Source organism: Falco biarmicus, chromosome 4 (genome assembly GCF_023638135.1).
Source record: "Falco biarmicus isolate bFalBia1 chromosome 4, bFalBia1.pri, whole genome shotgun sequence".
In the NCBI taxonomy this organism is placed as follows: Eukaryota; Metazoa; Chordata; class Aves; order Falconiformes; family Falconidae; genus Falco; species Falco biarmicus.
The window spans coordinates 67,250,504-67,271,344 of NC_079291.1; the positions used below are offsets into that span (position 1 = coordinate 67,250,504).

General features: G+C 62.8%; 3 protein-coding genes across 4 annotated transcripts in view; 2 read left to right on the forward strand and 1 right to left on the reverse strand.

The window, feature by feature from the left end:
• PTBP1 (polypyrimidine tract binding protein 1) overlaps window positions 1-3,220 on the forward strand; it is a 31,378-nt gene extending 28,158 nt beyond the window's left edge. For both annotated transcript variants that reach the window (XM_056337364.1, XM_056337365.1), the window contains one exon: window positions 65-3,220. In XM_056337364.1, coding sequence (XP_056193339.1) covers window positions 65-197 — 133 coding nt within the window. In that variant the 3' untranslated portion in view covers window positions 198-3,220. The remainder of the gene's footprint in view (window positions 1-64) is intronic.
• Window positions 3,221-8,764: 5,544 nt separating this feature from the next.
• On the reverse strand, window positions 8,765-15,629 carry PLPPR3 (phospholipid phosphatase related 3). Its single transcript, XM_056337321.1, is given in 9 exon segments — window positions 8,765-10,121; window positions 10,123-10,368; window positions 10,473-10,646; window positions 10,978-11,035; window positions 11,129-11,324; window positions 11,548-11,677; window positions 11,903-12,088; window positions 12,256-12,375; window positions 15,394-15,629. Coding segments are annotated over 8 exon segments (2,085 nt in total). The 5' UTR covers window positions 12,331-12,375; window positions 15,394-15,629; the 3' UTR covers window positions 8,765-9,101.
• Window positions 15,630-15,770: 141 nt separating this feature from the next.
• On the forward strand, window positions 15,771-18,505 carry LOC130148621 (complement factor D-like). Its single transcript, XM_056337436.1, has 5 exons — window positions 15,771-15,928; window positions 16,173-16,326; window positions 16,585-16,729; window positions 17,150-17,407; window positions 17,984-18,505. The coding sequence occupies exons 1-5, from the start codon at window positions 15,871-15,873 to the stop codon at window positions 18,155-18,157; spliced, it is 789 nt and encodes a 262-aa protein (XP_056193411.1). The 5' UTR covers window positions 15,771-15,870; the 3' UTR covers window positions 18,158-18,505.
• Window positions 18,506-20,841: the final 2,336 nt, after the last annotated feature.

A 20,841-nucleotide genomic window follows, 5' to 3' on the forward strand; every position in this document is an offset into this window, starting at 1 on the left:
CGTCAAGTTGGGGAAATGCTGTGTGCAGCGGTACTGAATGTGACTCAAATTTCTGTCTTGTCAGGAAGGACCGTAAAATGGCTCTGATCCAGATGGGCTCCGTGGAAGAAGCTATTCAATCACTCATTGACCTCCATAATCATGACCTGGGTGAGAATCATCACCTGCGCGTGTCCTTCTCTAAGTCCACCATTTAAAGCTTTGGAAGGCGTGGGACAAAATGGACTTGACTTAAAACCTCTTGGGTTCAGCCTTGACCTTAAAAGGCTGAGCACTAGGGTTTCAACTTCCATCATTCCAGAAAAAAAGCCACTTTAAAAATGCAGCTGAAGTGACCTTAAAAGACCAGAGATTTTATTTTTTTAAAGAGAAATCAGTTTACCGGTTTTTAAAAAGAAAGTTAAATCTAATTCATATTGCTAACCTTGCGGTGATGGGTAACAATCTTGACTGTTCAAATAAAAATCACAAGTTAAAGTTTACACTTTTGGAACCTGCTCTGGGAAATTCCCCTCCCTTCCTGCTCCTTCTCCCCCCAAAAAGCAGATCCTAACAAGTTTATCAGGTTTCACTTTGATGCCTTTTTTATTTTCTTTACCCATCCATGCCTTGAAAGACCTAAAACCACTGTGCAAATTCACTTTTAGCGCCTTTGAGTCAGGATTTTGCAAAATGCATGGTGTATAGGAGCTCCCAACTCACCCAGCACAAAAATAAGTTGCATTGATCCTACCTTAACTGTGCATCTGCTGTCCTGTGCCTTAAACCGTTTACTACTTTGGGGAAAACATCTGAACTGCAGGGAGTGGATTGGGAGAGTTGAGGGGAATGCGTGAGCTCTGGCTTACTGGATCAGCTTGGTGTAGTGAAGGACAAGTGAAGCTGGCAAAGTGGATAAAGAAAATATTGGGCTTTGACTCTTCAGGCAGTTGTACCCCACTGTCCGTGAAATGTCTCGATCTGCGTAGTATCGTGTGTCTTCATGCCACTTTCCAATCTGCTTGTGGTTTCTTGCCATCTGCAAACTGTCAAGTGGGAGTTATTTAAGATCCTTTGTCAGTAACATTCAGACTTAAGCAGAAAGGTCTGGGTGGGGAAGCATTCCCAAGACCAAATTACATTCCATTGTTAATAGTGAGTCAACAGGCTCTGCCCTTCACAAGAGCATTGATCAAGATACGAAATCAACCACTGTTGGACACTTGTGAAGACGAATCATTAAGAGTTTGTTGAAATTTGTGTGTGTATATATATATATCTAAATACTTGGCTAGGATTTGAAGAACTATTGGATATCCCACATTTAGGAAGGTGTTCATGTGAGTCACCTTTGTGCCCCTAATTTGAGATTAACAAGACCAATGTAGCTCTGCCATCATTCTTATAGCATGTCTTCAGCATTTGAGCTTTTTGTTTTAATTCTTGTATTATACTTTTTGATGCCGTTGCTGTCATCTGTGCCTAGCAATATTTCCAGTTGACCAAATATTCTAATCTCTTTATATGCAAAAGAAATAGTTTAAGTACCTTTTTATAGAATGATAAGATGGTATAAACGTAATCTAAATTTACTCCTTTGTGGTATTACCCTTGTATACTGTACTTTCTTATTTTATTTTTTTTTTGTAATTGAAACTGTAGGGCAGGAATTTAGTTACCAGGCTGAGGTCATGACTGAGGATGAGTAATGTAATGAAATTGATAAAACATGGTAAGCAAAGCAAACTTTCACAGCAAAGTGTTTTGAGATAACAAGCACAAACAGCTTGTGAATTTAAGTAAAAGGACCCAGGCTAAAGTTTATAACTCTTTAACCTATAAGCCCAGATCTTTTAAGTTATAGGAAGGGAATTTATTAAAAGTAGAATGCAGCAGATCAATTTTTTTTTCCCCAGTGATACGACCATTTATTTTTTTCTGGCTTACAACTCTTTCCCCGGGCCATTCTGCCTTCTATTCTGTGTAATCCGATGTTGCCTTACGTTTCCCTCTAACCTGCAACCTGTTCGGATGCAAAATAACGAGAATCTTGTACTTTTTTTCAGGGTTTTTCTGCAAATTGTGGACCAAAGTTTGGTTTTTAATTGTCTTAGTGTTGCAAGTTACGATTTCCTTGCTTCGTGTGGGAGCTCTTGACTTGCCTAGCACTGAGTGTTTGGAAAAGTCTTAACTTTTCTTAGTTCCTCCCTGAACTCTCGAGGGTGTGAATTATGCTGGAGAAGTGTGTGAAGTCCGAGTGAGGGTTCAGCTTGGGTTGCTGGCATGAGATTGGTAATCCTTGTCTGCCTTAGTCTTCAGTTCATGGCTGAGGAGTGTGCAACCATCTTCAATGATGCGTGTTGCCCCGGTTGAGCCGAGAAAGCTCAGCTGACGCTGGTTTCGGTTACCTCTAAACCTTGGGTAAGCCTGTTAATGAAGCCTTGTGATCATCTGCCTCTCTGGAAAGCTCTGTGCTTCCTTGCCAGCATCTTAATGTTCAGGAGGGTGCATTCAGGTGTCTCGGTAGTTGTTGTCAGCTAGAGTTAGTTTGCTCATCTCCCTCCCCAAGTGAAAAATCCTGTTCCTCCTGTAGCCAGGGAGCCCACTCCTGAGTGTGCACTGCTGTGCAAGGAGGATCCACGTGCAACCCAAGTGGAAACAGCTGTGGTTTAACTCTTTAATTAAATGTGTTCAATCAACCTCACCCAAGACACTGGGAAGAGGCTCATTGGGATAAAACCTGTCTGGTGGCCTTTAATGTTGGTTTGGTCAACCCGCAGGCTCTATATTTAGCGAAATGCGAGCAAATGAATTGAGGTAACCCCGGAACCCAGGCAACTGTGGGTTTTTCCTTTGGATCCCTGTGTTTGCATGTAAAGAATGTGAGTAACAAAAGGGTGTACATATTTATAATTTTTTTATACCTGTTGTAAGACATGAGGGGGCAGCAAAACCCAGTTTTTTATGGTGAACAGATGTATTGTATATTTTGATAACAGCTATTACAGGTTCAGTATTGTGGAAGGTGGGGTGGGAAGGGTAAGCATACACAACACCAGAATTCCATTGCCTCTTTCAAAGAATGTTTGTAATGCAAAAAGAAAAGAAATTAAAACTATTTTATAACAACCTTTGTACCTTTCTGTAGCTCCATTATTTACTGTTCAGATTGTAGAAAGCAGTTATTGGCCAGTCTGTACTTGTGCTTTCAATAAATTTCTTCTGTATTCTTTGCTTCTGATTTTCCTATCTCTTTATTGTGCCTATTTTGCTTCTGATTTTTCCTTCTAATGTAATTTCAGCTGCCTCATTTTACATAACTTTTGACTCTTCACATACCTCTGGGCTGGCAGAGTGTTTGTCCCAGTTAGCTCCGTGCAGGGGGAGGGGTGAGGAGCCAGGGCTCAGCCTGGAGGGGGGCTGTGGCCACATCGGTTCCAGCAGCTCTTCGGTGCTTGAGTGAGGTTGTTGGGCCTTAACTGATGCTCTGCCTTTGTCACACTCCAACACTTTTTTTTTTTACTTCATGTTCCTAAGCTTTCCATATATTCTAGCTAATATCCATGAAATAACCCACTTTCAAGTCAAATACGTAATACTCTCTGTAGTTTTGTGCTTTAGGTGTGTCAAAGCTTTCTGGCTAGCTGGATGCGGTGCAGCTCGCTGTCCATGTGAGGAGGTGCAAGTCCCGCTCTGACTCCTGTGGGTTACTCTGGGGGGTGAGTGCCCCCCGCTGTGGGTGCACCCAGGCCTCAGTCGGTGTCCCACGGAGCAGGGCCCTTTCTTATGGAGGTTTGGGTTCTTGTTAACAAAGTGTTTCTTGGTGTGGACCTGGAGGCCACAGAGCGCACTGGGGTACAGCAGGTTTCAGTAGGGAACACCCAAAGCTTTGCTGCGGGGGGAGCAGGTCCTTGCAGGGTGATGACAGCATACTTGGGGGGGGGGGGGGGGGGGGGGGAAGGATTGGTCCCATGGTGGGGTGCCAGCATGCAGCTGTGCCAGCCTGCCCAGGGCTGCCAGCACTGCGCTGTTCCCACAAACTGGCCCCTGCTGTGACAATGCGAGGGGCACAGCACTGCTGCACCTCCTTCTAGCACTTTGGGCTGTGCACTGTGCCCCAGCAACTGGGAGTGGGGATACTGGGCACCCCATGTGTTCAGAGAATAAATGCACTGAGCTGTTGCTTGTGTGGCTCTGCTGTTCCGTCCTTCAGCCACATTCCCTTTGTGCTGAGCACAGTCACGTTAAACACGAGTTTATTTCATGGGTGTCTGGGTGCAGCCCTCTGCCGCCAAGGTTACCGGGCAGGGTCCTGCGGGAGCCCTGCGCTGCTGAAAGAGATCACTGTTGTTCCTTGAAAGTGTAATAGGATTTGTAACAGCTGCCTCTTCCTTGCCTGCCTCAGTGCTTGTGTGAAAGCAGCGCAGAGCTGTGCGTGTCCAGCGCTGCTGCCCTGCAGGAACGAGCATTAACAGCGCCGGGTTTGGTTCAGCGCCGTCTGGTTACGAGGTGCACCACCCACTCCTGAGTGGTGGAGTCTGGGGTGCAAACCAGCATCCTGCCCTCCCTGGGGGGCTTCCTGCGTGAGGCTGGGGGTGGTTCATGCCGGGAAGGCCCTTGCAACTGGATCTTCCCTTAGCAGGAGGTGTCCTGAGCCGTAGAGCACCCCCAGCACCCATCCCTCTCCTGCCCTGGGCTTGTGCCGGAGCCCCCGGCCTTCGTGATGCTGCAGTAGGTTCGGGGGCACGTGGCCGAGCTCTGGGCAGCGAGTTGGGTTTGTGTCTCCCAGGCACCGTTTGGCAAAACCAGAGGTGCCGGCAGCACCTCTCCCCTCCCAGTGAGCTGGGGTCCCCGCGCCTGTCCCCCTCGGACAAGGAATGAATCGCTAATTAGCTGCCTGGTGCAGTAATTACGGCCTCCCGGCTCTGGCTGCAGGCAAAGCAAATATTGATCGCTGGGCGGGCGCACGTGATGGGCTGGGTTGCCATGGAAACTGGCAGCTGCCTGTCACGGGGACCGATCCTGCTTGTGGCACCGCTGTCCTGTCCCTTCCCATGGTGGAACCCCTGGGGCACCCAGGGGGCTGGGCTGGGTGACCTGCAGAGGGGCCAGGCTGGTCCCCAAAGCTGTGGTGGCATCCTGGGGTGAGATGGGGCTGAGCTGGTGGCAAAGCTGGTGGATGGGTGTGCTCCTGCACCCAGAGCCTGTGTGCAACCGGGCCGGCAGCGGAGGCGATGGCTTGAAAGATGCTTTTAACGAGGAACCGCTGATTTATGGAAACCTGGATTGTTTCAGGCGCGAGCCCAACAGCCCCTCCGTGCCAGCTGCTGCACAGAGCGAGGGGGGAGAAGGTCCCTGCAGAATAAGCATCCCCCACCCCCGATCCCAGGCCTTCCGAGCATCCTCTGGGCACAGAAAGTGAATTCTGCTGCTCCTGCCAGGTGTGAGGGGGTCCCCAAACTCTGCTCCCCGAAGCCAGGCTTGCCCTGCTGCCCCACACTGTAGGCAGCGCCTTGCGAAGGGGAGCGATGCTGTGTAAATCGGGTGGGGGGTGCAGGAGGGAGGGGAGGTGTGTGTCGTCCCCCCCAGCCAAAAGGATGCTGACGCTCTCCCCGGTGCAGCGAAGTCACTCCAAAGCGTGGGGTTCAGGAACGTGAGTCCTTCCCCTGGTCCGTCCCCCCCCAGCCTGTAGGTTGTGGGGGAATCTGCATTTATGCCCAGCACTGCAGGAGCAATTAGCAGCTGGCATTTGATTAACGGGAAATTCTCCTCTCGCCTCCTCCCTCCCTGCAGCCGGAGGGGGGTCCCCAAGCAGGTACCGCTGGCTGGGGGTGGCGGGGGGTGAGTGGTGCCTGCGGGTGGTGGAAGGGCTGGATGCAGGGCTGAGCCCTTGGATTGTCCCAAAGCCATTGTTTGTCCCAAAGCCATTGTCCCAAAGCCAGGCGCTTCTGCTTCGCACCTGGGGGTCCTGGCTCTGGGCAGAGGGTCTCCCTGGGAAGGGGTCGGGTCACCGAACACTGTCCCAAGCGCGATCCTGGCTGAAGCCCCTGGTGGGGGGGGGTAGGGGGGCTCGGGCAGCGCAGCAGCCACCTGCCTGCCCCTGCCTGCTCTCCGAGGGATCGGGAGCATCGGCCCCTCTCGGGCCGGGGGGCTGGGGCAGAGCCCCTGCTGCAGCTCCCAGCCATGCCTGGTCCCCTGCCCATGGTGGGGGCGGTGGGGTTGATGGGATGGGGTCTGGCAGCCCCCTTGGGAGCCTGTCTGCTTCGTCCTGCCTCCCGGCACAGGCTGCGGGGAGGAGGATGAGGATGCTCTCGCTCCCTCCCAAGCCCTGTGGGTCCCCAAGTGATGCAGCAGCGGGTGCTGGGGGGGCTGCCCAGGGGGGCGGGGGGCTGCAGGAGCCGTGCGGGGTGCGGGGCTGGCAGTTGCTATGGAAACCGCTGGATCAGAGGCAGCATGAAGCGGCGTGTGACGCCATCGCTCACCGCAATGAGCCACGAGAGCGATGGCGTGGGGCTGGTGGGATGCCAGGCCCCCCCATCTCCCCTCTCCCCCCCGAGGGCTGCCAGAGCAAGGTGGCCGCAGCGGCTCCATCCCGCTGTCCTGGGCCACCCGCACTGAGGCTGGATGCAGCAACCTGCACCATCATGGCCCTCGAGTGCTGCCGGACAGCGTTGGAGCCCCCTAGCCCACCAATGTGTCCACTGGGCAGGCACAACCCACTGGAGCCCTCGCTGCAGCCCCCCCCCCCCCCCCGCCCCCTCCAGCAATCCTCCTGCTAATCCCCGGGTGGCTTTTCCAGCACCGAGTCAGGGTTATGCTGGATAATCCATATGTTTGCAAGGCGGAGGCTTCGGGATATCCACTGTTAATCCAATTGGCAGTGGCAGTTTGGTGCCATCGACACATCACCCTCTTTTGAGGGGGCGGGGGGTGGGGGTGGGGGTGGGGGTGTGTCATGGGCCGTCCCCACCGCTGCACCCTGGGCTGGGACGGCTCCAGCACCACAGGGCTCAGCCCCTGCTTGGTGCCAGCTCCCACAGACTGCGGAGCAAAACCAGCCTGGATGCTCTGGAGCTCTGCAAACCGGGATGATGCTGGAGCTGCTCCAGTCCCCTTCCCTGTGGGCACTGGCGGGGCTGCCAGCCCACATGCCCCTGTGTCCATCCCTCCCAGCAGCCGGACAGGAGCCGCGTGGCCACGTTCCCACTTGGCTCCCTTGTGCTTCGGCTGCTTTTCCGCCTCTCCGGCCCGATGCCACGCGCTCTCCCCGGCGCTGCCTCAGTTCTCCCCTGGGAAGGCTGCGTGCGGCCACCGCTCCGGGGGTGATTTACGAGCCGTGACAAATGGGAGCAGATGCTTCGCCGTGCCAAGGCCAGGTCACCGCGCGGTTCCACCGCCACCATACGGAGTGTCCTCGTGATGGCTGTGGGTGCTGACAAACCACCAGGAGGACATCAAATGAGGTCTCCGAGCATCTCTGCTGCTGCTGGTGGTCCCTGTCCCTGGGTTGGCATCCCCCCGCCAGGCCTCCACGCAGGGGTCTCAGCAGCAGCCGAGGGTCACCGGGCCTGGTGGCTGTGCCACCCACCGCTGGTGCTGGTGCTGGGTCTCACGTTGCCACAGCAACGTAGTGGGAAATTGCAGCGGCAGCACTTTCCTCCAGTGGCAGGAGGATGGCGAGGGGGTCTCGGTGCACTGGGCCCCCCCCACTTCCCTGCCTTGGGGTTTTGCAGGACGATTCAGTCACACAGCCCTCCCCCACACCACCTTGCCAGGGTGCGATGGAGCACCTGGCACGGCTCGCAGCCCCCTCCTCACCCCAGGCAGCTGATGGGTGGTCACATCTCATGCTGCAGGAATGGAATTGCTTGCGCTTGCCTGATGGTTAATGGGTTGGAGGGGGCCTGGAGGGGTTTTAACTGAGCCCGGTGAGGGGGAGAGAAGGACCCTGAGCCCATTTTGGAGGGGTGGGGACCCTGAGTGGCCAAAGAGGGGGGTGTCACACGGTGCATTAGCAGCATCACACTCTCCATCGCCACCTGGGCTGCTCAGCCACGGCCCAGGCTCAGGCAGGCCCCCCCACCCCACCCCACCCCCCCACCCCCCCACCCTCCCCGCCTGAATCCCATGTGCCAAGCCCTGACTTGGCAGCACTGGGGCTCTCCCGGGCAGCAGACCATGGCACCCACCTGCCTGGAGCAGCCCCTGCAGGTGCTGGCGAGCCCTGGTCCAGCCTACCCTCCCCCAGCAGCTGTGGGACCAGCAGCCCCCTGCCCCTGGTGAAGGAGCCCAGCGGGGGAACATCCACATATTTATTTGCTTTTCAAACCACAGCAGTTCCAGGCATTGCCCAACAGACGTATTCACAGCCTGGAGATCCACCCCCCCAAAAAAAAACCCTCAGGCCACAGCCCAGGGCTGCTGCTCCTGGGGACAGAGCTCTGCCCTGGCTCCCCCCCACTGTGCCAGCCCTGGCAGCGCCCGGACCCTGCGCCCCCACCCCAACGCCCACCCTCTACTTCAATCCGTGCAGTATTTACAGTCTCCACAATGCCCAGAGCCCTGGCCCTGGGCAACCCCCCCCCTCCCGACACCATCCCCCCTTGTCTGCCCCCACCACCGACTAGTGGTGCAGGATGGGGGGGCTACAACGACCCCTCCTGCACGGCTCTTGCAGGACCCCCAGCATCCACAAACCCGCGCGCAAGCCAGGAACCATTGTCCCACGGCAGCCCCTGCCCCCCAAGACCCCTTGATCCAACCCCCCCAAAGCCCTTCAGCACCATTTGTTCCCCCCCACCCCGACAGATGTACACTTCCAGAGCCAGAATAAATTAAACCCCTCCGAAATGTCAGCACCTGCGTTGGAGAGAAAAAGAAAGTCCAAAGTGCTCAGAGTCACCCAGACCTGCTGGCCGGGGGGGGGGGCAGAGCCCCCCACACCTTGGCTGGCTCAGGGTCCAGCACGACTGTGCTCTGCCTCGTGCTGCTCCATCACCCCAACGCCAAAGACAGCCCCATCCTGACGCCCCCCAGCAGAGAGGGACCCTGGCATCACAGACACCCCCCCCAGCCGGGGTAGGGGACCGGGGCGGGCTGGACGCGGGGAAGGCAATGGAGGCTCAGTCCTTAAACCTCCGGCTGGCTTGCATTTTCTTGTAGTAGTGGTCCACCTCGCTGTCCACCTGCCCGTCCCTCTCCGCCGGCTTCCTCCGCAGCGTGGACTCCTGGCTGGCCGTGCCCAGCAGCCCCTCGGGGGGGGTGTCCCCCCGCTCCCCGCCGCCCCCCCCCGCCGCCCCCGGGATGGTGGCCAGGCTGCCGTAGCGTGGCTCGTCCTGCTCCATGTCACTGACGGAGGAGCCAGGGGAGACACCGGCGCTCTTGGCTGGGCGGAAGGCGCGGAAATCCTTCCCCAGCTCGCCCAGCTCGTAGGCGTCCGGCCCCTCTGGCCCCTTTGGCCCTGATTTCCACTCCCAGGGCCCGTTGCCAGCGGAGAGGTGGACGATGGGGTGGTGGGGGGCGTGGGCGTCAATGGTGATGATGCTGGAGCTGTCCCGCTCGGAGGGCGAGCGGTACTGTGAAGAGTCGGAGCTGGTAGAGGACGAGGACGTCTCTGAGTGCTTGGGGGTGACAGAGACGATGCTCTGCTGCTTGGACATGGCGATGACCTGCATCAGGCGCGGGGGGTTGGCCACCCGCTGCGCCCCCCCCTTCTCCGCCACCATCACCCACTTGGCTCGCACGGCCGCCCCGCTGCCGGCTGGGACACCGGCACCCGCCTGGCTCTCCTCGGGGATGTGCACCAGCTGCGAGGCACCCGGCCGGGGCTGGATGAGGACACGGGGCCCCATGGCCGCCCGCTCGGCTGAGCGCGCTTGCACCGTGGGGTAGAGGGAGGGGGGGACATCCTCGCCAGTGTCCCCAGCACCCCGGCCATGCGCCGCCTCCTCTGCCAGTGTCATGCTCCGGCCCTCCAGTGATTTCTGCTTCCACTCGGTGATGAGCTGCTTGGAGCGGGAGGCATCCACAGGGACGTGGATGGTCATGTGGCGCCGCGCAGGGTCGTCCATGGAGGGGGTGTTGACACGGGGCAGGGTGTTGCTGAAGGTCACCATGTTCTCCTTGCCCATGGGGCTGCGGGGGGGCCAGCAGGTCCACATCCACGCTGGCCCGCTTCAGGCTGCCCAGGGAGTTCTTCTCCCGTGGCACCGGCCGTGCCGCCTCCTCCAGCCGTGTCTGTGGGTTCAGCTCGTCGGTGCTCACCGACTTGTTCTGGTGGTAGACAGAGTCGTGGCCCCGCTGCGTCAGCGCCCGCAGCGCGTCCTTGGCCGGTGCCGGTGCCGGGACTCTCTCCGTCGGGGCGCGGAAGTTGCCGACGGCGTGGTAAGCCTGTGGGAGGGGGAGCATGGGGTGAGCACAGTCCTGGGTGCTGCGGCTCACACCGAGCATCCTTCCCCGCCGAGCTGCTCCCGAGGTCAGGGACCAGCACCCACCAGGTAGGCGGCAATGCCGGAGCCGATCAGGAAGCCCACATAGACGTCGGCGGGGTGGCTGCGGTACTGGGTGATCTGGGTCAAGCCACAGATGCCGGCGGCGATGGCAAAGGCGAAGACCAGGATGGGCTTGAGGAGTTTGGTGCTGTCCGAGATGATGGAATTGAAATACATCTAGCAGTGGCGGCGGCGGCGATGATGGGGCAGGAACAGGCTGTTAGTCGTGGCTGGTGGCACCGGCACCCATAGCCATCATGACACCGCAGCCTCCCCCCTCCCTGGCCATGCGTCGAGCTCTTGGGTGCACGAGGAGCTGCCAGTGCCTGAATGTGCACACCTGCGTGCACACCCCCACAGCGAATACGGGCACATGCGTGTCAGGCAGAGCTTGTCTGTGCACAGGAGGGCGCGTGCCGGCAGGACCGGGACGCTGCAGCTCGGCAGCTCACCGTGTCCCCAAGCCAGCACATGCAGGGCCAAGAGCCAGGCAACGCCGGGAACTCACCGACACGTAGACGGCAGCAAAAGCCGAGAGCGTTGCGTGCTGGGACGGGAAAGTCTTCCTGCAGGGGAGATGGGGGGGGGGGCACAGTTGGGAGGGGGCAGGAGGGCTGGCATCACGGTGCGGGTGTCCCCCTGCCCCAGCATGCATGTACCTGGCAGAGAGGATGGCGTGCTTGTCTGTGCCCGAGCAGATGTCCTGGGTGATGTAGGGGTTGGCATCGCAGGGGGTGCCCAGCAGCGTGTAGTTGGGCTTGCAGACGGTCAGGAAGAAGGGAGCGTGGTAGCCCGTGGCAAGCTGGATAACATCCGTCACCAGGGCCGTGGCACAGAGCCCGAACACATGGACGCCTGGAGATGGCCGGAGCAGGACAGTGGGTCACCCCTGTCCCACGCAGGGCAGCCAGGGCCCCCCCCAGCCCCGGGGCACCCACAGGCGCTGGGAAGGGTCAGCTCTTTGTCTGGGGTCTGGGCTGTTGCATCCAGCGTGCCCCTGCGTTCCCTCCAGCCCCGGGCCCCTCGGACCAGCCCCCACGGCAGGTCAGGTTCCTGCCCGGGCTGCGGCACAACGTACCCACAAACCTTACGGTCCGGCGCAGGAAGGAGTTGAAGTTGCAGCCGCCGGCGTTAATGCTGCCCTCGGCACCGGCGCGTCCCTTCAGCCGGGACTGCAGGCAGTACACGATGCCCTCCCCGACCATGATCTAGGGAGGAACCGGCAGCTCAGGAGGTGCTGCCCCGAGGGGCTCCGGGGGGTCTGGGCTGCTGGCGGTGCCACCCCATGGGTGCAGGGCACCACCAGGCTCCCCACACTGGTCCCCTAGTGATGCTGGCACCGGGACCCCAACCCCTGGCCCCAAGCCCTGGCTCTGCTGCTGGGCAGGCTCCATCCTCACCCCCCCCGCAGCGGGATGAGCCCCAGGACACACCGAGGCGGCTGGCGCCGCGAAGGCCAGGCTGAGCAGCATGAGCAGCGGGATGAGCTCCTCGTTGGTCTCCACGTAGGGCATGGAGAGCGCCCGGTCGTAGCACTGGAAGCCCACCTTGGCTGGCTTGAAGAGGTCCGTCAGCTCCAGGAAGTAGAGCGTCACGATGGAGGAGGCCACGATGGGCAGCTGAGGGGATGAGAGCGTCGGAACCACCGCGCTGCCCAGTACGGTGGGCACCAGCGTCGTGCAGCCCCACTGGGAATGGGCAAAGCCCCTGACTCTGCCATGCCAGGGCAGGACCAGGGCCTGGGGAAGGAGCCCCCAGCTGAGCCCCCCACCCACCCCACACCCACCTCCACGAAGTAGAAGCAGGGCAGGAGCGTCATGCTGTCCTTGGGAGCCCTGGCCTTCTCCTTGGGGGGGATCATGGTCCTGGGGCAGGCGCCGGGGTCCCGCTGGGCTGCACCTCCGCCCTGCCGTGGGGCAGCAGCGTCACCTCCAGCCCTCGGCCCTACGGGGGTTTCGGGCAGCCCCCAGGCTCACCCCGCTGCCCCCCTGCAGCCGCCCACCGGGGAGAAGCTCTCGGTACCGGGGGCTGTCACTGCTCCCCCCAAGGCCCCCCCAGCACCCCAGGGGGGTCCGGCTGAGCCAGAGGCTGTGACAACAGGTGGGGTGGAGGCTCGGCTGTCGTGACAGGCAGGCAGCGAGGCTGCTGCGGAGGGCGTGGAGAGGGGGTGTGCCACCCGCAGAGCCGAGCCGAGAGTGGGGGGCCCCGGGCATCCCCCCAGCCCCCCGAAACGGCCACCGAGCTCCGGGTGCAAAGAGGGGAGTGATGACGGGGATGGAGCAGCAGGGGGTAACGGTGGGGGAAGCACTACCGGGGGACAATGGTGGGGGGGGAGCACCACCGGGGGGCAACGGTGGGGGGGAGCACCACCGGGGGCAGTAGCGGGGGGCTGCGGCGGGGGGCGGCAGGACTCTGCCCCGCAGGCCCGGAGGGGCGGGCGCTCCCGGCCGTGCCGCAGCCGCGGGCGGGGGTCGGGGGGGTGGAACGGCCCTTTGTGCAGCCCCGCGGCCGCCGCCCCCCCACTCACCTCTGCGGCGGCCGCCCGGGGCGAAGCGGGGCGGGGGGCGGCGGGGGCGGCGGGGGCGGCGGCCGCGGGGCTCCCCGGGAGCCGGGATGCTCCTGCCTCGGCGGAGCGCGGGGAGCGGCGGCTTCCTCCGCCCCCGCCCCCTCCTCCTCCTCCTCTTCCTCCTCCCCGCAGCCCCCCGCCCCGCCCCGCCCCCCCCCGCCCCTCTCGGGGCGCTGAGCCTCCGCGGGCCCGGGGCCGGGGTGCTGGGGGGGGGCTGGGGCTGGGGGGGTGATGGGGGGTATGGGGGGGGGGGGCGGGGCGGGGGCGAGACAAAAGGCGGGCGGGGCCGAGGGCAGAGAGCAGGACCGACCCCCCCGCAGCGCTTTGACCCCCGCAGCGCTCTGCCCCCCGGATCTGCCCCGCCTCGGCTCTGCAGCAGGCACCGGGGGGAGGGTCCCAGCGCCCCCCCCCGGCCCCCTCCCCCAGCCCAGCCCTTCCCCACCACGTGCTGCGGGAGTGGGTGTCGCACCACCCCGCGGGGACCCTCCCCCCCCGCCCCCGCCGAGCTCCCCCTCCCTGCGGCTGCCAAGGCGGGGGTCCCGCAGCACGGGGGGTGCGTGACCCCCCAACCTCCCCCCCGCCCCAAGCTCCGCCGTCCCCTGGCACCCCCCTGGGGTCTGCACCCCTGCACCCCCCTCCCCGCGGGCCTCGGGGCGAACCCCTGCCCGGAGAGCCAACCTCGGCTGGAGCCCCGAGACCCCCGGGTCCAGGGCTGGGGAACCGGGTGCCGAGCCCCTTTGCCCTCCCCCCCACCCCTCAGGGGCTTCAGCACCTCTCGAGGCAGCCCTGCCCCCCCCTTGCTGCCCCCGTCACTCCCCCCTTGCTGTCCCCGCCCGCCCTTGCTGCCCCTCCTGCCCCTTTTTCCCCCGCCTCCCCTTGCTGCCCCCCCGCCTTTGCTGTCCCCCCCTTGCTGCCCCTCCCTGCCCTTGATGCCCCTTTTCCCCTCCGCCCGCCTCCCCTTGTTGCCCTCGCTGCCCCCCTTGCTGCCCCCCTTGCTGCCCCCCTTGCTGCCCCCCTTGCTGCCCCCCCCTGCCCTTGCTGCCCCCCGCGCCGTGCAGCCCGCTCCCAGCCCCCTACCCCACACCCTGTGCCCCACACTCACCACCACCCACCCCTCCAGGGTCTCGTCCAGGCTCTGCGCCCCCCCCCCCCCCGCCCCCCGCTGCCCTGGCTCCATCTGTGCCCCTCGGCGGGAGGAGCCCCCCGGCCCTTCCCCGGCTCAATCCCGGATCGCTGGAAGCCGCGATTAAGCCGCTTCTCCCAGCGGAAAATCCCCCTCGGGGCCGCCGCACGTGGGGACAGCGGGGAGCCGCAGCCACCTCCGCAAAGGGACCCCCGAGGGCCGGGGCACCCCCGCACCCTCCGCGCCGGGGGGCCGGGGGCGGGCGGGGGGCTGGGGGGTCGGGCGCGTGGTGCAGGAGGAGGAGGAGGAGCGGGAGGGTGGGCTCCGACCCCTGCCCGGTGCCCCGGAGCCCCGCTGGGTCCCGGCTGCGCTGGCGGGGGCACGGCGGAGCCTGCGGGCCGGGCTGGGGGCGCCGGGGTCCATCCCGGCGAGGAGTGGAGGCAGCGCGACCCCGGCCCCGGCCCGGCTGCGGGGGGAGATCCGGGGCAGGGGGGAACCTGGGGCGGGGGTGGGGGCTCCGGGGACGCGCCGGGAGCCGCGGCGGTGGCTCCGCTTAGTGGCACCAGGGAGAAAGGCAGAGGGGACTGGGGCTGCCGCTGCCATCCCTGCCACCCCCCCTGCCACTGCCACCCTGCCCCTACCACCCCCCCACCACTGCCACCCTGCCACTGCCACCCCTGCCACCCTCCCGCCACTGCCGTCACCATCCCTGCCACTGCCACCCCCCCTGCCACTGCCACCCTGCCACTGCCACCCCTGCCACCCCCCCCGCCACTGCCATCACCATCCCTGCCACTGCCACCCCTGCCACCCCTCCTGCCACTGCCACCCCTGCCACTGTCACACTGCCACCCTCCCACCACTGCCATCACCATCCCTGCCACTGCCACCCTGCCACTGCCACCCCCCCCGCCACCGCCACTGCCACCCCTGTCACCACCACCCCTGCCACCGCCATCACTACCCCTGCCACCGCCACCCCTGCCACTGCCATCACCACCATCCCTGCCACCACCACCCCTGCTGCTATCATCACCAACCCTGTCACCGCCACCCTACCACCCCTGCCATCATTGCCATCCCACCACTGCCATCCCTGCCACCCTTGCCATCACCATCATCCCCTGCCACCGCCACCCCTCCAGCCCTTGCAGGAGCTTCCCTCAGGGCAGAGGTCTCCCCCGGGGACACCCACCAGGTGCTGGTGGTCCCAACCCCACCGTCCCCATCCTCACCAGCCACAAGGGCAAACCCACGGGGGACGCTCAGCTCTGCTCTGCAGCCCTGGGCACCCACCGAGCCAGCACCCACCACCACACTCCCACCGACCCTCCCCGGCCAGCTGGGTGGGGGTCCCTGGTGCAGGGGGGCAGGGGTCAGGCCCAGGTGCTGCTGCGCGTGCCAGAGCCTTCACGTGCCAAGAGCCGGATTCAGTTTTGGCTTCGAACAGCGGCGCAGAAATCCCCGGCCGCGGGTGCCAGGGCCGGCAGCTGGGACAGGCTGTTTCCTCCCTCCCGCGCTGTTTATGCTGGGAACTCTTGACCCCTTTTATAAGCTGAATATTTAAAAACACTGCTCTGCCCACGCCACGGAAATTCCCCCTGCTCCCCCTGCGCTGTCCCTTCCTGCTCCCCCCACCGCCCCAGAGCTGGCGATAAAAGCCAGCCCCAGCCCCGGCCGAGCAGCGCCTGCCCCACAGCCACCCCACAGCCATGGGGCTGAGTCCCGCTCCCGTCCTTGCCCTGCTGCTGCTGGGAGCCACGGTGGATGGTGAGTACACCCCCCTGCACCCCGCAACGGGGACAGGCTGGGGCAGCGATACCCCCAGCACAGTGGGGGGGTCCTGCCCAGTCCCCCCAATTCCTGCCTCCATCTGCAGCCAGGTGCTGCAGCGACCCACGGGGAGGGGTCCAGGGACCCCCGGAGGGGACCGCTGAGTGATCCTGCCCCTGTGTCCCATTGGGTGGGCTGGGGCAATGCCCAGCTAACCCGGCCTCTCTCCTACCTGCATCAGGGCAGCCCCGGGGACGGATCCTGGGGGGCCGCAAGGCTGACCCCCACGTGATGCCCTACATGGCCTCGCTGCAGCTGGATGGGCAGCACATCTGCGGGGGCTTCCTCATCGCTGAGCAGTGGGTGCTGAGCGCTGCCCACTGCACCGAGGAGACGTGAGTGCCGGGGGGGTTGGTGTGGGGGCTGCTCTGTGCCGGGAGTGCCTGCTGGCCCCAGGTCAAATCCTGCTCCACAGCCCCAACCCCAGCACCAGGGATCTGCTCCCACCTGCGGTGAGGGTTGGGCAGGGGCTGCAGGACCCCCAGGAGCTCCCAGCACCCCAGTTCTGTGGCGGGGTGCAGCGACACCCCTAGCCCTGTGTGCCCCATGGGGTGGGCAGAGCTCCCATTGCCCACACGCTGCCTCTCTTCCAGGGACGGCAAAATCTTCCAGGTCCTCCTGGGCGCCCACTCGCTGACGAAGCCGGAGCCCCACAAACGCCTGTACCGGGTGCGCGCGCAGATCCCCCACCCCGGCAGCAACATCCACAACAACAAGGACGACCTCCTCCTCCTCCAGGTGGGCTTGGGGCTGCCGGGACCCTCCTCCCTGCCACCCGCCAGGCACAGCCCCACTCCCCCAAATCGCTCTGCCCCTTGGGAGCCCACGGGGTCACTGATGGCAGCAGGATGAAACCCTCAAGGCTGGGCTGGGACTGCTCTGCTCCCCTGTCCATCCTTCCCCATCCCATGGGATGGTCCCTGCTTCCCACACCAAAGGCCTTTGGGCTGCATCCAAATGCCTCCATCTTCTCCACGGTCCTCCTGGCTGCAGCTCCTGCCCCAATCCATGTCCTGGGAGCTGTGGGGGGAAGGCAAAGCCCCGAGCACGACCAAGACTGGGGCCGCTCCGGCGCTGGGGCTGAGCTCGCCGTGCCCAGCTGGGTCCTGGGTGGCAGCTGGTCCCCGCTGACCCAAGTCCCCTCTTGCTTTGTGGCAGCTGGAGGAGAAAGCGGAACTGAACGAGCACGTGCAGGTGCTGCCATTCCAGCGGGAGGACAGGGACGTGGCGGCCGACACGGTGTGCAAGGTGGCAGGCTGGGGGACCACCAGCCACAGCGGCCACCGGCCGGACGAGCTGCACAACTTGGAGCGGCCGGTGATCAGCCGTGACGTCTGCAACCACCGCACCCGCCACGACCACACCATCACCGAGAAGATGATGTGCACCGACTCCCGCAAGAAGGACACCTGCAAGGTAGCATTCACCCCAGCCTCCCATCACCTCCTGCCCCACTGCCCCACGGGCTGGGGCTGCCCACCTCCTCAGGGGTGGGGGAGTGGGCTGGGGAGTAACACCTGCAGCCTGGAAGAGGGGAAGGGGCTGTGGGGCAGGATGGGGCTGTGGCCCCAGGGTGATGGGGGCTCCTTGCCCCGTGTTGGCCGCTGCAAAGCAGCTCTTGTGAGCCCGCAGACAGGGATGGGGCCATGGGCATGACTTGCTGTGCCCCAAGGGCTCCCGCTGATGGGTCTTGCTGGGTCATCAGTGCCCACGCTGAAAGCCCCCCCTGCCCGCCCCACAGTGTCCTGGCAGAGCTGGGGGTCCAGGCTGTCAGCAGAGCAAGGGCAGGAGCGAGGGCTGGCGGGGCAGGGCAGGACCCCAGCCCACGGCTCCTGCGCGTGAAGCCCATGGCTGAGAGCACCCAGGGGCTGGCGCTCTGCCCCTCGCAGAGCCTTGGGTCAGGGGGACCCCCCAGCTCCAGGGTCGGGGGGGGACACAGGCTGGGTTGGGCCAGCAAACCCTCAGCAGGGCTGACGAGCCTTGGTCCCACAGGGAGACTCCGGTGGCCCCCTGGTCTGCAACGGGGTGGCCGAGGGGGTGGTCACGGCCGGCTCCCGCGTCTGCGGCAACTACAAGAAACCTGCCATCTACACCCGCATCGCCCCGTACGTGGCCTGGATCGACAGCGTCATGGCCTCTGCGGCTGGGGAGGGGGACACTCGCTGAGCCCCCCCCCAGGAAGCCGGCCCCACGCCACGGCTTACTGCTGCCGGCACGGCCAGAGCACCCATGCTGCGCTCGGGGAGAGCCGCACCGCTGAGCACCAGGGGTTCCCACCGCTCCCCAACCTGCTCCTGGAGCGTCCCCACATCCCAGGAGGGGGACTGGGCCGGGGAACCAGCGAGAAACCAGGGGAAGGGGGTCCCTGGCCCCCCACTCACAAAGTACAGGGCCCAGCTGGGGTAGGGCGGGGGGTCACAGCCCCCCATGCTGGTGCGAGCCACAGGCTTTGCTGGACGTGCCTGTCACGCTGACTGCGACCTGCTGCAATAAAGCGATGGCCATTTCTGCACAGCTGCTGGGGTGTTGGGGGGGGGTCTGCACGGGAGCCCCCTGCCCAGGGAGTGCAGGCGGTGCTGCGAGGAGCTGGGCATGGGGGGGGATGCTGAGGATGAGCCCAGGGGGATGGTGTGGCCAGGCCCCTCCCCCACCCTCCCCACCCCCGCTCCCTGCCACCCACACAGAGGGAGCCCCATCCCCTCCTTTGCCCTGGCCATGTGCTGGGACCCCCGCAAACTCGCTGCTGTGAGCGCTTGGCACCGGCTCTGCCCCAGGGTGGGCTCTCCTCAAGGGGCACATAGCCTCCGCCAAGCCCCCAGCACCCCTCCAGGCCCCACTCCCATCCCCCTACCCCACAGCTGAGCACCCCCAGTCGGGTCCTGGTGCCTCGGTGGGAGCAGGGGACACATCCTGCGGCACAGCTGTGGGGCGATAAGGTCTGAAGCTGGGAACCTCCCGCAGGGTCATTGTGCGAATATTTGTTGAAGCAGAATCTGCAAAAGGCTGATAAGGCGGAGGGCAGCACCGGCTCCCCCAGCGGGGCAGGATCCGTGCCAGGACCCTCGATCCCTGTGCCAGGGCCACGTGGAAAGGCAAAGGCAGGGAGGTGGGAGACACCTGTGCTGGTGTTCAGGAGGGGCAGTGGTGAGGCTGAGCCCCCATCCTCCAGCCGCAGCCTGGCCTGCAAGACCCCCCCTCCAGGCCCGGGAGCCCCAGTCCTTGTCCCGTGTCCCCTGCGGTGGCAGTGCCAGACCTTGGTGCAGAGGAGCCCCTTGTCCCCCGTAGATGGGGGTGCCCCAGCCCTTAGAGGGAGCAGGACCGGGGCGAAGGCACAAAGGATCAGAGCAGGGCAGCAGCAGCACGGCAGTGCATTGCGAGACCCTTCAGCATCCCCTGGGATGCAGCATCCCCGTCCTGGGAGCGGGGCAGAGTCTGACAAGAAGCAATGGCCACACGGCAGGAGTGAGTGGCGTACGGGCAGATGGCCCTTGTGGCACAGATGAAGGAGAAAGTGGTTCTGGGCTTTAAGACCCTCCTTTAAAGCTCCGCTGCCAGCTGCAGGGCTTCACCATCCATCCTCCTGCCGAGCGGTCCCACCTCCGTGGTCCCACCTCGGTGCAAACAGCGAGCAGCAGCGATCAACCATTTAATAACCCCAAACCTGGTCTCTGAGCAAAAGGAGACTACCAAGGGCCCAAGCTGATTACAGTTTTAGTTACAGGGGAAAGAGCCTTAACAAGAAGTTGTAGTTTCCTAATTAGCCATTTCATTTTCCTTAATTACCACAGAACAGCGAGGCAGAGACCAGCTCAATACAGCAAAGCATTAAATGGAGCCGAGAGACGAGCACTTTGCCATCAGCTCAACTTTTCACTAATAAATGAAAATGCAGCTCCAGAGGGAAAGGAACACGTAGGACCTGGCTTGTCCCCCCCCTTACGTGGTCTCCAGGGACGCCCAGTTGTCTGGCTGGGCAGCAATTTGGCCAAGCCACAGCTCAGCTCCAAGCATCTCCACTGCACTCTGTCAAAGCACACGGCTGTTTAGGTCTGATTCTGGAAAGGTGCTGAGCGCTCTCAGCCTGGTTTGATCCCAGCAGAAGCACAGGGCAGATCTTCCCCGGCAGCTCCCCCGCCAGCGGGCAGCTGCCTGCCCCGGCTGGGCATCCAGCGGGCAGGTCCCCCCGCCCCGGGGCTTCCCACGCAGCCGGGCAAGTCCAGAGCAGCAGCTCCAAGTGTCTTCTGGCAGCTGGGAGCCCCGAGGCCCTGCTGCGCAGCACGCCACTACGCCCCGCTCGCTGGGAGGGTGGGAGGCTCGGGGGCTCTCCTCGTGTGATGAAAAGCCCACCCTAAGGACTGAAGAGCCTTAGGAAGCAGAGCAAGCGCACCCAGGTCACGCACTGGGGCTACGTGTTCAGCAGATGCGACGTTGGCATCGTTAATTTGCGATTTCTAGCGGATAAAAGTGCACAGTGAAGCAGTAGCTGAGCGCTGAACAAGGGCAAAAAGTTGACAGGGTTTTCACCTGACCTCGGGAGCAGCACGGAGCTGCGCACCAGGAATGCTCTTCCTCAAACACGCTGAAGCGTTTGGCTTTACCTGAAGCTACAGCCTTACAACCACCCTAAGGACTCTATGTTTTCTCCTCTTGTGTCTATAATAACCTCCCAGAAGCCTGAAAACATTAATTTCCCCTTCCAGTTTTGCAAACGACGGTTGCTCCTTTCCTAACAGGCAGGTGGTTAATGGGGCTTTCCTGCTTCTTTACTCCTCGTGCATCAACTGCCCTGGCCACGTGCTGTATGACCCGTCACATGAAAGACCGCTGCGGTTTTGAAAACAAACCAAACG

What these genes read in the sequence shown, in the direction of transcription:
- LOC130148621 (XM_056337436.1), top strand. Translation starts at nt 15,871, where the DNA reads ATGGGGCTGAGTCCCGCTCCCGTCCTTGCCCTGCTGCTGCTGGGAGCC. An exon ending in GCCCACTGCACCGAGGAGAC is followed by an intron (nt 16,327 to 16,584) that starts GTGAGTGCCGGG and finishes CCTCTCTTCCAG; the next exon opens with GGACGGCAAAATCTTCCAGG. An exon ending in ACGACCTCCTCCTCCTCCAG is followed by an intron (nt 16,730 to 17,149) that starts GTGGGCTTGGGG and finishes GCTTTGTGGCAG; the next exon opens with CTGGAGGAGAAAGCGGAACT.